The sequence below is a fragment of the Cyprinodon tularosa genome, unplaced genomic scaffold (assembly GCF_016077235.1).
Source record: "Cyprinodon tularosa strain WSP-4 unplaced genomic scaffold, ASM1607723v1 ctg90, whole genome shotgun sequence".
In the NCBI taxonomy this organism is placed as follows: domain Eukaryota; kingdom Metazoa; phylum Chordata; class Actinopteri; order Cyprinodontiformes; family Cyprinodontidae; genus Cyprinodon; species Cyprinodon tularosa.
The window spans coordinates 1,478,920-1,491,773 of NW_024039674.1; the positions used below are offsets into that span (position 1 = coordinate 1,478,920).

The 12,854-nt window shown below is 37.2% G+C and overlaps 1 protein-coding gene across 2 annotated transcripts; it reads right to left on the minus strand.

Moving 5' to 3' along the window:
- Positions 1 to 3,774: 3,774 nt before the first annotated feature.
- On the minus strand, positions 3,775 to 10,730 carry arf2b (ADP-ribosylation factor 2b). Of its 2 annotated transcripts, XM_038274112.1 has the most exons (6): positions 10,575 to 10,658; positions 10,301 to 10,448; positions 8,230 to 8,387; positions 7,737 to 7,847; positions 5,928 to 6,052; positions 3,775 to 5,589 (listed from the first exon to the last, which is right to left on the minus strand). In XM_038274112.1, exons 3-6 carry the CDS (start codon positions 8,375 to 8,377, stop codon positions 5,428 to 5,430), a joined length of 546 nt encoding a protein of 181 aa, XP_038130040.1. In that variant the 5' UTR covers positions 8,378 to 8,387; positions 10,301 to 10,448; positions 10,575 to 10,658; the 3' UTR covers positions 3,775 to 5,427. The 2 variants fall into 2 exon arrangements, with proteins under 2 accessions (XP_038130040.1, XP_038130039.1); XM_038274111.1 differs by lacking the exon at positions 10,301 to 10,448 and having other exon boundaries at positions 10,575 to 10,730.
- Positions 10,731 to 12,854: the final 2,124 nt, after the last annotated feature.

The following is a 12,854-nucleotide window of genomic DNA, read 5'->3' on the forward strand; positions in this document are numbered from 1 at the left end:
TATATATATATATATATATATATATATATATATATATATATATATATATATATATATAGGCTATATACTTTTTTTTTTATAATAAAAAAAATAAAATAAACTTCTTTATTTTTTTGCTCTTTTTTTTGACTAACACTGGCAGAGTTTTGAAATATATTTTCTATGTTATGCTGCCCTAAAACCTGGAGAAAATATTACCTATCAAGTACGAAAAAAATAAAATAAAACCAACCATTACTCAGAGGAAAAGGTAGGTGCTGGCCTCATGGGCGGTTGTTTCTGGTCCCTGTTATGGCCCCTGTGTACTTAAGACATATTACTAAAATAAATTCTAATGATGATATAATAAAGCAACCTGTTTTGGCATTTACTTAATCATTTTTAGTTACTTTAACACAATTGTTTCATGTTAGCAGGGTAGGACATAGGTTTCTGATAGGTCCTTTAATTGGATCTATTTCATTTTTTTCATCTTAAAAGGATTCTGTTTTACTAATTATCTAAAAACAAAAAGGTGACAGCTTCAGTGGTATTGAGATAGGATCACAATTTTCATCTGCTAAATGTTTAAAAAAAAAATACTCTAAGTTTTACAGCTGAATTTATCCGTTTTTCTTGAGCTCTGATTCTGATTTTTATAGAAAATGATAATTTTAACTTAAATGAAGTTAAAATACGTAAAATTCCTAAATTATGAATGAATATTGACCAAATATTTTAAATAATAGCTTTGTTTGATCTTTTAGATATTTATATAGCTACAATATTTTGAGTTGCTTTTTTGCTATGCTAAGGGATTTTAAGGATAATCCAAATGAACATTTTCAAGCCAAAAATAAATATTTTTAAGTTGGAATACATATAATTTTAATTAAACCTAATTGAATGGAAATTTGACTTTATGCAGCTCTCTTAATATATTTGAATCCCCTGCCCTGTTTTGTTTGTTTCATGCTTTTGTCTGCCCTTAACTCCCTGGAACATTACGTCAAGAACCGCCACTGGTATTCCTATGTGTGGGAAAAGTAATGAAAGAATGTTGCACTTTTAAGCACACAGCATCAGTATTTTGACACATAGTGTAAATATTAAATCCCTAAAAAATGTAACAGTTAATAGTTTCAACTGAGGAAGGAAGTCAGTGTACCCAAAAAGAACAACACGCACACATAAGAACATTTGGAAAGACCTGGGGAAGAAAATCAAGGATATTATTACTAAAATGCAATAAAAATACAATATATACTGTTATGCAGTTCCATGAGTAATGTAGTCACCTCCACCAGGAACTGAACTGAAATCCTACTAGCATTCACTGCTCCAGAGGTTCTCAAACTTTTTGGTTTCTGGCTCACAAGAGGAGACTCATGACCTAACCTATTGGCTGAGTACAAAAACACTTCTATAATAAAATTTACTCTGGTGCAATAACATCCAAAATGCAACAAACCAAGCAGTCGTGTTTGACAGTTATTTTATACAAATGTTTATTGTATATTTTAATTTCTGTAAAGGATCTATTGACCTCATATTGGTTGAATAAGGACTTTAATTGGGGTCATTATCCCAGACCACTGGATAAGAATGAAATGAATATTTAGAAATGGTTTTGTAAATAAATGTATGAACTGCATTTATTTGTCTCTTAACATTCTCCATCAAATTTACCATTTGTATGTTGGTTTGTTTGTTTATAGATGTTGGAGATCGGCCTGTTTTTCAGTGAAGTCCTGTTTCTCTGACTGTGACTGGCTGGATGTGCTCTCCTCGTCCTCCTGTGTGTTTCCTGGATGGGTCACCTTTTACAGCTGCTTTTTGTTTCTCTGCTTCTGTCTCCTTGAACTCCAGTCGGCCTCAGCAGATGGCCGCTCACACTGAGCCTGGTTCTGCTGGAGGTTTCATCTAGAGGTGGGCGATACCGGGATTTTTTAATCGATCCGATACCAAGTAAATACTGGGTCAGTATCGCCGATATCGATACCGATACCGATACTTTTTACATTTAAGCTGCACTTGCCTGTTGCTTTTTTTCTATAAAGTTCTCAATCGTGGAATAAATAAGAGATTATCTAATGTTAGCTTATTTTAGCTAACAATTTTTAATGGGATAAATGTACTGGGTTTTTTCAAGGTCTTAACTACACTTTCTGAGTAATATATGATGTATAATGAAGTGCTGCAGACGATGACCACTGTTATCTACCTGGATATTCTCTGGAGGACTGAAACGCTTGGGTCAAAGATGTCTGTCTGAGGCTGGAGGCGGGTCTTTGGTCTCTCTCTCCATCCAAGTCTGAGTGAGCACTCACCCAGCAACCGGCAGCGCGGTTGTCTGTGTGACGTAGTGCTGAGTGGGCAGGCCAAGCTAAGCCTGCGCGCTGATTGGCTGGCGCCGCTGAGCCATGTGACTGTAGGAGAGGGGAGGGGGAGCAAAGTGCTGTTACACATATGGGGAAACTGGTGACTCCGCAGCAGTCAGCGCGCGCGAGAGAGGATAAAAAGTATCGATCTTGTTAAACGAATATTGTTCAATATAAATACCAGCGTTGGTATCGATAGTATCGATCCTGGGATCGATCCGCCCACCTCTAGTTTCATCCTGTTAAAAGGGAGTTTTTCCTCTCCACTGTCGCTACAAGCATGCTTAATGTGAGGGATTTCCTTCTAGTCAATGAGTTGATGCAATCAACTGGTTTTCCTTAGATGGAAAAATTTTAATCAATTTCACTGTATGATCTGATGAACTGTAAAGTGCCTTTAGATGATGTGTTGTGAATTGGCGCTATATAAATAAACTGAATTGAATAGTTAGCATAAATAATTTGATTAATTTCCTGGTCAAAAAAACTACAATACCTTAAATTGTTAAACATTCATGAAGGTAAATATATATAATTCTGTTCATATTATTGGGTATGTCTAAAAATAAGCTCTACCTTCCATGTTTATAAAAACAAATATCTAAGCACATTGGCCTTTGTCTCCCCTTAGCGGTTTAACATTAACAGAAACCGGTGAGCTTTTATTGTTCGGTTTTTGTCAAGTTTAACTGGCCCTCCTGCTCATTGAACAAAGAAAACGTTTCGGTCTGTGGCGTTAACAGAAAAAACACAAACATTCACGCATCTGTAATTCATCTTTGCCTAATTGAACTTCTGATTTATTTTTTTGTTCGTTTAATTGTTTTAATATTAGAAATGTTACATTTGTCATCATTTCTGGAGTAAAAATTAAATATGGATTCAGCATTATTATTTAGGAAGCCGTGAAAATCATGCAGTCCCAGAAATAAAGAAATGTATATTGATAAATATGCTGACAAGTAGCTATCTCAGGGTCTTATGTGGTACCAGAAGGCCTCATTAAAAACTACTGTAGAGTTCTTCAGCCATTTCAATGTCATTTTCACAATGTCATTAAGGAACATCAGAAATTCAAAAGAAAAATCCTTTAAACTAATTTAAATGTGTGTCTTGTTTGTTGTTCTTACTTTTTATGCCTAACATGGAGCATCAGAGTTTAAGATAAGTTAGGAATTCTTTTGGACCTTTTGTATTTGGGTTATTTTTATATAAACTGTTCCAGTTGTTGACTAAGGTTCCTCATCTCAACGTCATCGGCAAAACTAGCAAATCTAGAACAACTGTAGGGAACCTACATTGGACAATCTGAAGCAATTATTGTCACTTTGTAAACCAGGACAGTTTTAATCATCTTTTATACACAGGCATCATGCAGAAGTTTGGTTGATATGAAAAAAAAAGACAGTGTTCATTGAGTTTGGATCAAATCATGTTTATTAATGTGTTCAGGAAATCCCCACGGAAACAGTTTACAGGGGAACTTACAGATTTACAATCATCCTTGACAGAAGTGCCAGCTTTTACCCCCATGGTTCAACACTGAGGTGGCCTGCTGAGTCTCAGCACCAGGTAACTGCACACAGATTCCCCTCGACAGGTCTACCACCAAGTCCGTACTTCTCTCTGACAACAGGAGGAGGAGGACTGGTGTACTCCTCCATTTTAAAGTACGCAGCAATATAACTGAGGAGTACCGGCCTTTAGACACCCAGATATTCCAGCCATTTTTCCCTTTCTTCTCGTCTAGACCGTTCACAGTTAAAGAGCCTTCATTTTTTTTTTTTTTTTTTGGTGCCAATCCTTCATCCCGAGAATGAAAAAAAATCAAAACAGCTGGATGCTTACAGGTTTCAAAGTAAAACTGTCAACCGTTGGCGAAAAAAAGGAAAATAGAAATATCAGCTCAGGCCCTCAGAGATGCTCTCAGTATGCCCATGTTCAGGATTTGTCATGCTGCTCAAATGCTTTTGGTTCAGCAGTCATTTTACAATAGAAATGCTAAAACTATGACAGGAAAATAAACATGTAACATCTCTTGAAAGGAGAATAATGTGAAGCTCTTGTTTTCAGGCAAAAATATGACAAGAGTGGGAACACCGTCAGAATGATTCAAACTCAAAAATCCAATTTATACCAGGAGAACTAAAGGAGGGCTAGCAAGGACGCTAAAAAGCATGAAGGCTGCACACGAAAACAAGTTTTTATTTCACTTTAAAGATCGCTGGCCTGTCCTGTGCTTCGGGGAGGAGTTAGTGTCCATGGAGAGCCATCAATAATAAGAATAATCTGCTTTATTTCCAATATAATAATGAAACAAACAGCATGATTTTCAAATGACACTAGAATGACCGAGGATGAACTGCCTTTTTTTTTGTGTTTTAACACTTTTTTTGATTTGCTTCGACCTGATACAGGTTAAGATGCAATTTACTGAATCTCTTATAGGTGGGTTTTCAAATCAAGGAGGTTAAAATGAAACATTTAGCATTTAATCTACACTGGCTGAGCACTTCACTTAACAGATCAGACTAAAAGGAGGAGGGGGAGAGCTTACACCCTTGCTCTTTCTTAGCCGTATGAAAACCATGCTTCCTCTGCAGACTTGGGGTGGGGAGATGGGAGGGGGCCGTGCAAGACAGAGTGGGGGGATTAGGCGGTGGGTGGAGAGGGTCTTGAAAACCGGACTGCTGATTCCACAGGAGGTGTGTAAAAGGCACGCCAGGGTTACTCCCAATCCCAGCCGTCACACACACACGTAGTTTCACGCCCTCACGCACACTCACGCTTGCTGAACACACACGCATTCACCCTTATACTCGCACACAACCCACACACAGACACAAGCAGCACAGGCTCGAGCCCCAAGAGTACAGACCAAGAGGAGAAAGCAGGAAGGAAGTTCTCGAAAGAAAGAGCTGGGTCTGGGAACTGGGGGGAGAGAGATGGTGCAGAGGGGCCGGGATCCGGTGCTGCAGCGGTGTCGGAACAGAAAATAAAATAAACCACAAACAGGAAAAAAAATAATAAACCAAAGAAAAAACAAAACAAAAACAGTTGGAATGGATCATTTCTGGTTTTTCAGCTGGTTGGAGAGCCAGTCCAGGCCCTCGTAGAGGCCGTCTCCGCTGGTGGCGCAGGTGGCCTGGATGTACCAGCTGCGCTGACGGAGAGCATGGAGGCCCAGCTTGTCTGTGATCTCTGCAGCGTTCATGGCGTTGGGCAGATCCTGGAGAAGGGGACACACACAGTGATGAATATGGCTGCTCATACTGCTAGAAAACACACTGACTGGGAACAGTTTTAACCCTCATGATGAATAAATAACTCTTAGGAAGCTTCTTCCACATAACTTCATAACTACTGTAACCATCTATGAGATCTGATCAGTCTACTTAAAGAGGGATGTAGTCAGCAATTTAAAAAATGTTTTCAAAACTATTTTATGGCTTTAAATTGTGCCTTTGATTCATTATGAATTTGTGAAGAAGTAGAAATCTGCTCATCTATTTTTTTTTAAATCACAAAGTTCAAGTGACATGAAAATGTATCAAAAAGTGACTCCACCTGTTTATTTGCAAAAACCAGCAGCACAGCGTCTCTCAGTTCGTCCTCGGCGAGCATTCTGGACAGCTCCTCCCTTGCCTCGTTCACCCTCTCCCTGTCGTTGCTGTCCACCACAAAAATAAGCCCTGCAGAGACAGAAGACATTTATCTGAGCAAAGCCACACGAAACATTAGCCAAACTCTGATTTGCATTTTCCCTTCATTTCCTCACTGCACACCATTTACTTAACCCCAGCTGGTAATAACTCAGATATTAACCCGAATTATCTGTGACATAGTTAGGAACCTGAAATGTAAACAGACTTGCTGCTTATTAAGCTGTGTAGGTAACAAAAAACTGTCAGTCTGAACAGGGGGCTGAAAGATTTTGACAAAAAAATAATAAATAAATAAAACCAATATTGTAATTTCATTTCGATTTCCTATCCACAAGCATGTAGATGTTTCACTCCAGGGTTTCAGGTTTTCCTTGACTTTGAAAGCTTGCCTGTCCAGAGTCCACCGTTGCAGGACTTTACTGTAACCTTTGTTTGGAAAAGAGCTTATTTGTCTTTGCATGCATAGATCTACATGCTAACTAGAACTTTAAGCATATTATCGCCACCTAAAGGACTGGAGTGAGAAAAAACAATCTTAGTCTTGTTAAATGTAATGTGACTAATATTCTGCAATTTGAAAAATGTCTTTTGTTAAATTGCGATTAAATTACAAATGCAATTTGCCCAACACAAGTCTGAACCCGAACTGGCCTAAAAATTGTTGAGACTTTTAATGTAGCATTAAAAAAAATAAAATCTGCTCTTAGATCAGTAAAAAACAAACATACAGGTGAAGCAGTTTTCTACTCCACTGTTCTGGTTACTGGAAACATATTTAGGGAGTAAAAACTATTTAGGCTTAATACAACTAAAAACCAACATTTAACATTATACATAGATGATAGATAGATAAAAGTCTGGTTTAATTCAGAGCAGAGTAAGGGAAATTCAACTTGATATAAAATAAAGAACAATGTAAATATAAGCAAAATAATGCCTACACTGACCAACACAGCATCAACTGACACTAATTAAAAAAAAACATACATGTATTTTTTCTTTTACACCATCCTTATTCAGCACATTCCTTGAATTTTCAAAGATACAGGATAAAACTCTGAGATCAGAGGCAGACGTTTGACATGCAGCAAGTTCATTCACAGAGACAGCTTCTAATCTGAGGACATCAGAAGGTAATTCAGTGCGTAACCAATGCTGTGCTAACCGTCATATTGATATTTTAGTTGCAAACATCACATCACACATGGGGGTTCCCATCTTTTCAAAACCAGACAATGAGTCCACTCACTTCTAAGAGCTGGTGCTTAGTCTATACCTGCAGAGCTAAATCCCCCTCAAAAGCGAGTATTTCAGTAGTCCGTTAACCACAGCGAGGACTAACCTGCTCCATCGCTTCAGTTTAAAATCAAGTATTACTTTTTGGCTGCTAAACTGATAATTAGAAAGCATCAAGATGACCAAACTGATCTGACAAGTAGCTGTGAATAAACTAAAACCCTGTTCGCTGGCTAATGTTAGCCTAAACTATAGAAAACCCAGAAAATCAACAAGAACCAAACAAGACAGCAACAACAGTCTAAAGTTCCCTGCCATTATTCTGACTAATTAGAGTTCAGGAAGGGAGGAGTCACACAATACATCCTTTGAGAGTGGAACAATGCTGCGTGAGTCACTGCTTCGCTTGCTTTAGGATCATCTCCTCTGCCTTTAGGCAGCAGTGACCAGTGCCTGCTCTGACAGAAGTCCTCACCTTGAGTGTTCTGGAAGTAGTGGCGCCACAGCGGCCTGATTTTGTCCTGACCGCCAACATCCCACACCGTAAAGCTGATGTTCTTGTATTCTACTGTTTCAACATTAAAACCTGCAAAGAGGAGGGAAAAAAAGCACCAATGAGTCACTGACGGAAAGCTCTGTGTAAAGTGTTAAAGTGAGAATAAACATGTTGCATAAAGATTAAAATCCACCTGCAAACAATTTAACACTTCTGAAACTGACAAAAGAACTAAACAACTTTTTTAAAAACAAGTTAACTTGAGCTGGTTAACTGATGTCTGGTTTCAAACATCTTAGGTTATTTTCACTTCTTAATATTACAAACACGGTTTAAAAAAAAATGTAAATTGAAAAACACTTCCTTTTTTAGATCCGTTATCAACTTTGTGTGATGTGGCATACAGATACACACTGTATCAACCAGATAAAATGTGATAAGAACATTTGTCTTTTGATAAAACGACACATACCAATAGTGGGAATGGTGGTGACTATCTCTCCGAGCTTCAGTTTATATAGGATTGTTGTTTTTCCAGCAGCATCGAGGCCGACCATTAAAATTCTCATCTCCTTTTTGCCAAACAGGCCCTTGAACAAGCTTGCAAATACATTCCCCATGGTGGCAAAGCTGTAAAAGAAGAAAGGAAAGCGGTTAGGAGGGTTACATCGTTAGGATCCTACCGTTTTCTCTAGCATTCATCAATTAGAAAAGAAGTGATCTCTAATTAGAAAAAGTATTCAGGAAAACAGTGAGAGTCAATTCTGTCCCACAAAGAGGAAATAATGCAAGACAAAAAATATATAGAATTGCTTAAAGTACTTCTGTTAGGGCAGAAACAATAAGCTTGGGGAACCACATTTCCACTTCTTTTTAAAACTATACTACTAAACCTTATACTAAACTATATGAGGTGGCCATCTTGGGAAAAAAAAAAAAAATTGGAAACGTATAACAACAAAACATAATTATTTGATTATTCAACTTCATAATCCATCTTAAACATCTAACCGTCATGAATATCAAGTTAGAATGCAGCAGTTAAGTAGAGTACACAGTTTATGGGAACACCATGTACAAAATTGCCCTGGATCCCCATTTCTGCCAGAAAATTTAACAGTTATTTACTAACACAAACAAGTTTAGCACCTAAACATCATCTCATTCCAAACATATCTGTATCAGAAAAGGTCCATCACAACAACACCTTTACTTTGGGGAAAAAAAAATCAACATTCAACACCAAGGTTTCCATTTAGAGAACAATTCTAACACCTTCTTGAAATCAGGAAAACTCCTTTTAAGTTTGGAGAGTTTATAAAGTTTTAGTAGAAATCAGAATCAGACATACTTTAATAATCCCAGAGGGAAATTACTTATGGGTTGAAAACATTTATTCTTCATAATAAACAATTTATTCTAAAAAAAAAAAAAAAAAAAAAAAAATGAAAGCAGATTGAACATATCTATCTTAATAAACAGATATAAGTCTCTATAACTCTATCAGAACCTAATACAAAATATTGTTATACCTACTGAACATTTAGTTTCAGCAGCAAATCAAAGAAGCTCTACATGAACATTTTCACCTTACCAAAAAGGATGCTTGACATTTTCTATTGAAACACCTTTTAAAAAGTTATATTATTTTTACTTAGAGATTTTGCACTGATTAATATTTAAATTAAGACCAGGAAGAAAAGAAAAAAAAACACTCGAACTTCCTGATTTTTTTTTTTATGAATTAGTTTCTGAAATTTAATGGGGAAAAAAGGCACTAATACATGTATCAATTTCCTTCATCCCAATAAAGTTAAGATTTAAAATATAAGCTAATACCCATTTGCTTACTATGGTTGCAATTATTCTGTATAACCTATGTATAATGATTTTGAATCATAGGTTATTTTGAAAGAAAAACCTTAAAGACTTTGGTAACATCGGAAAGAGAAAGGATTTTATTCAAGAAGGATCAAACAAAGATTTAGACTATTACGCTCTCTAAAACATTTTGTTCCGTTTAAACGAGACGTCGTTTCACGCACTGTTGACATTTAGAGACAATCAACAATTTTAGGACATTTGCTAGGTTCTGATTCTTCTACCGGATGTTTATCCATCTTTCATGTGACACGAACACACAGCTATATGTCCCTTTGAAACAGAAAGGGGAACGTGAGAGAAACTAAGACTGATTTCATAGGCCGCTACTCTGATCCAGCTTTCGTTCACCCGGATAAGCTTCGAAGCTAACAAGCTAGTTGATAAGATAGGCCCGCTCCGACTGTTAAACTCGGCAATGGTTATACATATATAGAGAAAAATTGCTCTCGGTTATTTGGTAATAGCGCGGCCTAAAACCCAAACAAGTGTTTTAGGATGACAGGGTGTTAAAGTATACAAAAAAAGACATTTATCAAAAGTAAACGACAGGTAGCTTTAGCAACGTTAGCTTCCATAAGGGCGGATGCATTGGCTTACTGTTAACTAGATTCGGTAACAGTTTTAAAGGCAGCGCTGTCGGAAGAAAACCAACACATTACCGAGATTTCCAACACTTGGTCTGAAATCGGAGTTGCAATCAAAGCCAAGGTCGGTAAAGGGATCCCACTGTAGCTGTTTTCAGGTGGGCCGTGACAGGAACTGCCGTAGCGCGCGGCGGCTAACTGCCCTTAGCGAACTGCCGCGTCACTGTTCACAGAAAACAGTGACGTCACTCAAAAAGCCTCTCAAATCGACTAATTCCAACATAAACATATAAAACACACACAAAGCGACATTTGAGTACAAAAAGATTGTCTCTACTCTATATATTACCTTTAGAGAGACAGCAACCCGATCTTTGCGTTATCTTTCTCTGCCACTCCAAAATGGCGTCTTGCGCAACCAGGGAGACACCGGCGTACTTCCCAGTTTGAAGCCACGTCCAATCACAACACAGATAGTGTAACTGATAACCCGCCCTGGTTCTCTATCGGTCCAATCAGGGCGACGACACGATCGTATGCGCACGGTGCACAAAATGTCGAGGAAGTGATGTAAGTAGGGCAAACCAATTTAATACACAATGCTATACGGGATCTTTGGTTTCATTAATTCAGAGAATAATATCTGTTACAAAAAAAAACAACAACAACAAAAAACAGCATTCAGGGTAAGAAAAATAGGATATAGAATAATATTATGAATTTGTTGATGATAAAATCCTAATAATATTTTCCTGTCTAAATGTCATGGGAAAAAATTTTAACTTAGTCGAAATAACTTTTGTAATTTTTTTTCTTTTTTTTTCTTTTATTTGACATATATTTATCTTTTTGTATTTGTCAAATTCAGCTTAGATTTTGATCAATATGGCTACATCTGTCTGGGTTGTTCTTAAGTATATCTGACTGACTTTTACTAGAGTAAAATAATTCAGTCGACATCAGAAAATTGATAGGTTTTGGTTAAAAAATTGATAACGAAAAGGAATTATATTTGATGTCATTAACACAGTTCTAAATAGCAAAAAAAAAAAAAAAGAAAAAAAAAGTTAAATGGAATTTATTGCTAAACCTACAGCCTTAATTGCGCGATAAAAGTACTAAGGAAAACCATTATTGGACATTGCCAAAATGCTAACTGTAGGGGAAAAAAAGAACTTCTGTTTCTTCTAGCCAGGAAAAGCTGAGTCTTAATAAATGTCTATACACATCCAGCCTGACCTTTGGAATATCAAATAAAATAAAGCTGTATATATCATGTTGGCCCGATAGTTATTTGAAATATTTCTTATTTCCCTTTTTCCATTATTAAAAGCAGTAATGAGTCATGTGTGGTTTGATTTTTTGTTACAACAATCTGCCATACTTGGCCTAACAAGCCATTCCAGTTTTAGGATAGGCACTCCTAAAAGTTGATGATCTAATAGGCCACATTTCCAATTTGACGCTGTACTTCCTGCTGCTCATAGCATGTGGTTTCTGAGAAAGCCTCTGCGAACATCTGCAAATATTTTTGACATTACAAAACCAGCACATACAGCTATGCATGCTGAGTTTTTTTAAATTGACAGCCCCAATAGGGAATAGTACTTCTCTGACAACACAGTTAATATTTACTTTAAACTAAAGAGTTTAGGTCAAGGTGAAACAATGACTGCCAATTTAATTCTCAAATATCAGAAACATTTAAGAGATGTTGACAGAAAATACCATACAGAGATAAAAGACCCAGCTGTTTTACAAATGTACTTAAAGGTCACAAGGGTCAGTTAGAGGGCCCTACATGAACCTGAACAGTGACAACACAGACTAAGAGGGGAAATAATGTCCACACAAAATACTAAAGACGAAACACGTGGAAAATGGATAACAAATTGTCATCCCCAAGGTAACTTTAAACAATGGATATATGTATTTTAATTAAGTAATAACAATTATTCAACAGACAGTACAATAATTCCTTGTTACACAATCAGAAGCACAAGGGGCAACAAGAATGAACAGACTATGCCTATTTACAGTCAACAAAAGATGCTAAAGGACCACACTACAACCCCCCCCCCCCCACACACACACACACACACACACACACACACACACACACACACACACACACACACACACACACACACACACACACACACACACACACACACACACACACACACACACACACACACACACACACTCTGGGAGGAGGATCCTTAATTCTAATCATTTATCATGAAACATGTGACAAGCCACATGATCTCATGTGAATCCTGGGAGTCTGAAAGCCCTGCTTCTTTGGAAGAGCTGTAAACATTTACAATGTGCTATAGATGCAGATGTTTGAGCTCTATTTTAAGCCCTGGTCAGGTGGAACTAACAAGAAAGCATCTAAAGAAAAAGAGAGAGAAATGTTTCAGCTTTGGAGACCGAAGGAACAGAGAAAACAAAGTAGTTCATGCCCAAGGGTTAAAGGGGGAAAAAAACATGAAAGCTTGGGTTTTTAAAACAGCTGGGAGGATTCATGTAGCAGCCGGGGACTAGTTTCTAGATAAAGAATTAAAGTAGGAAAATCTTATAAACTAATAACCAAAGTGTGCAGAGAGGGTCGCAACTCACCGTA

Coding starts and splice junctions, on each gene's coding strand:
- arf2b (XM_038274111.1), bottom strand. CDS start 8,377: ATGGGGAATGTATTTGCAAGCTTGTTCAAGGGCCTGTTTGGCAAAAAG. Junction 6,053..7,736: donor CTACTTCCAGAACACTCAAG/GTGAGGACTTCT, acceptor CTGTCTCTGCAG/GGCTTATTTTTGTGGTGGAC. Junction 5,590..5,927: donor TGGTTTTTGCAAATAAACAG/GTGGAGTCACTT, acceptor CCCCTTCTCCAG/GATCTGCCCAACGCCATGAA.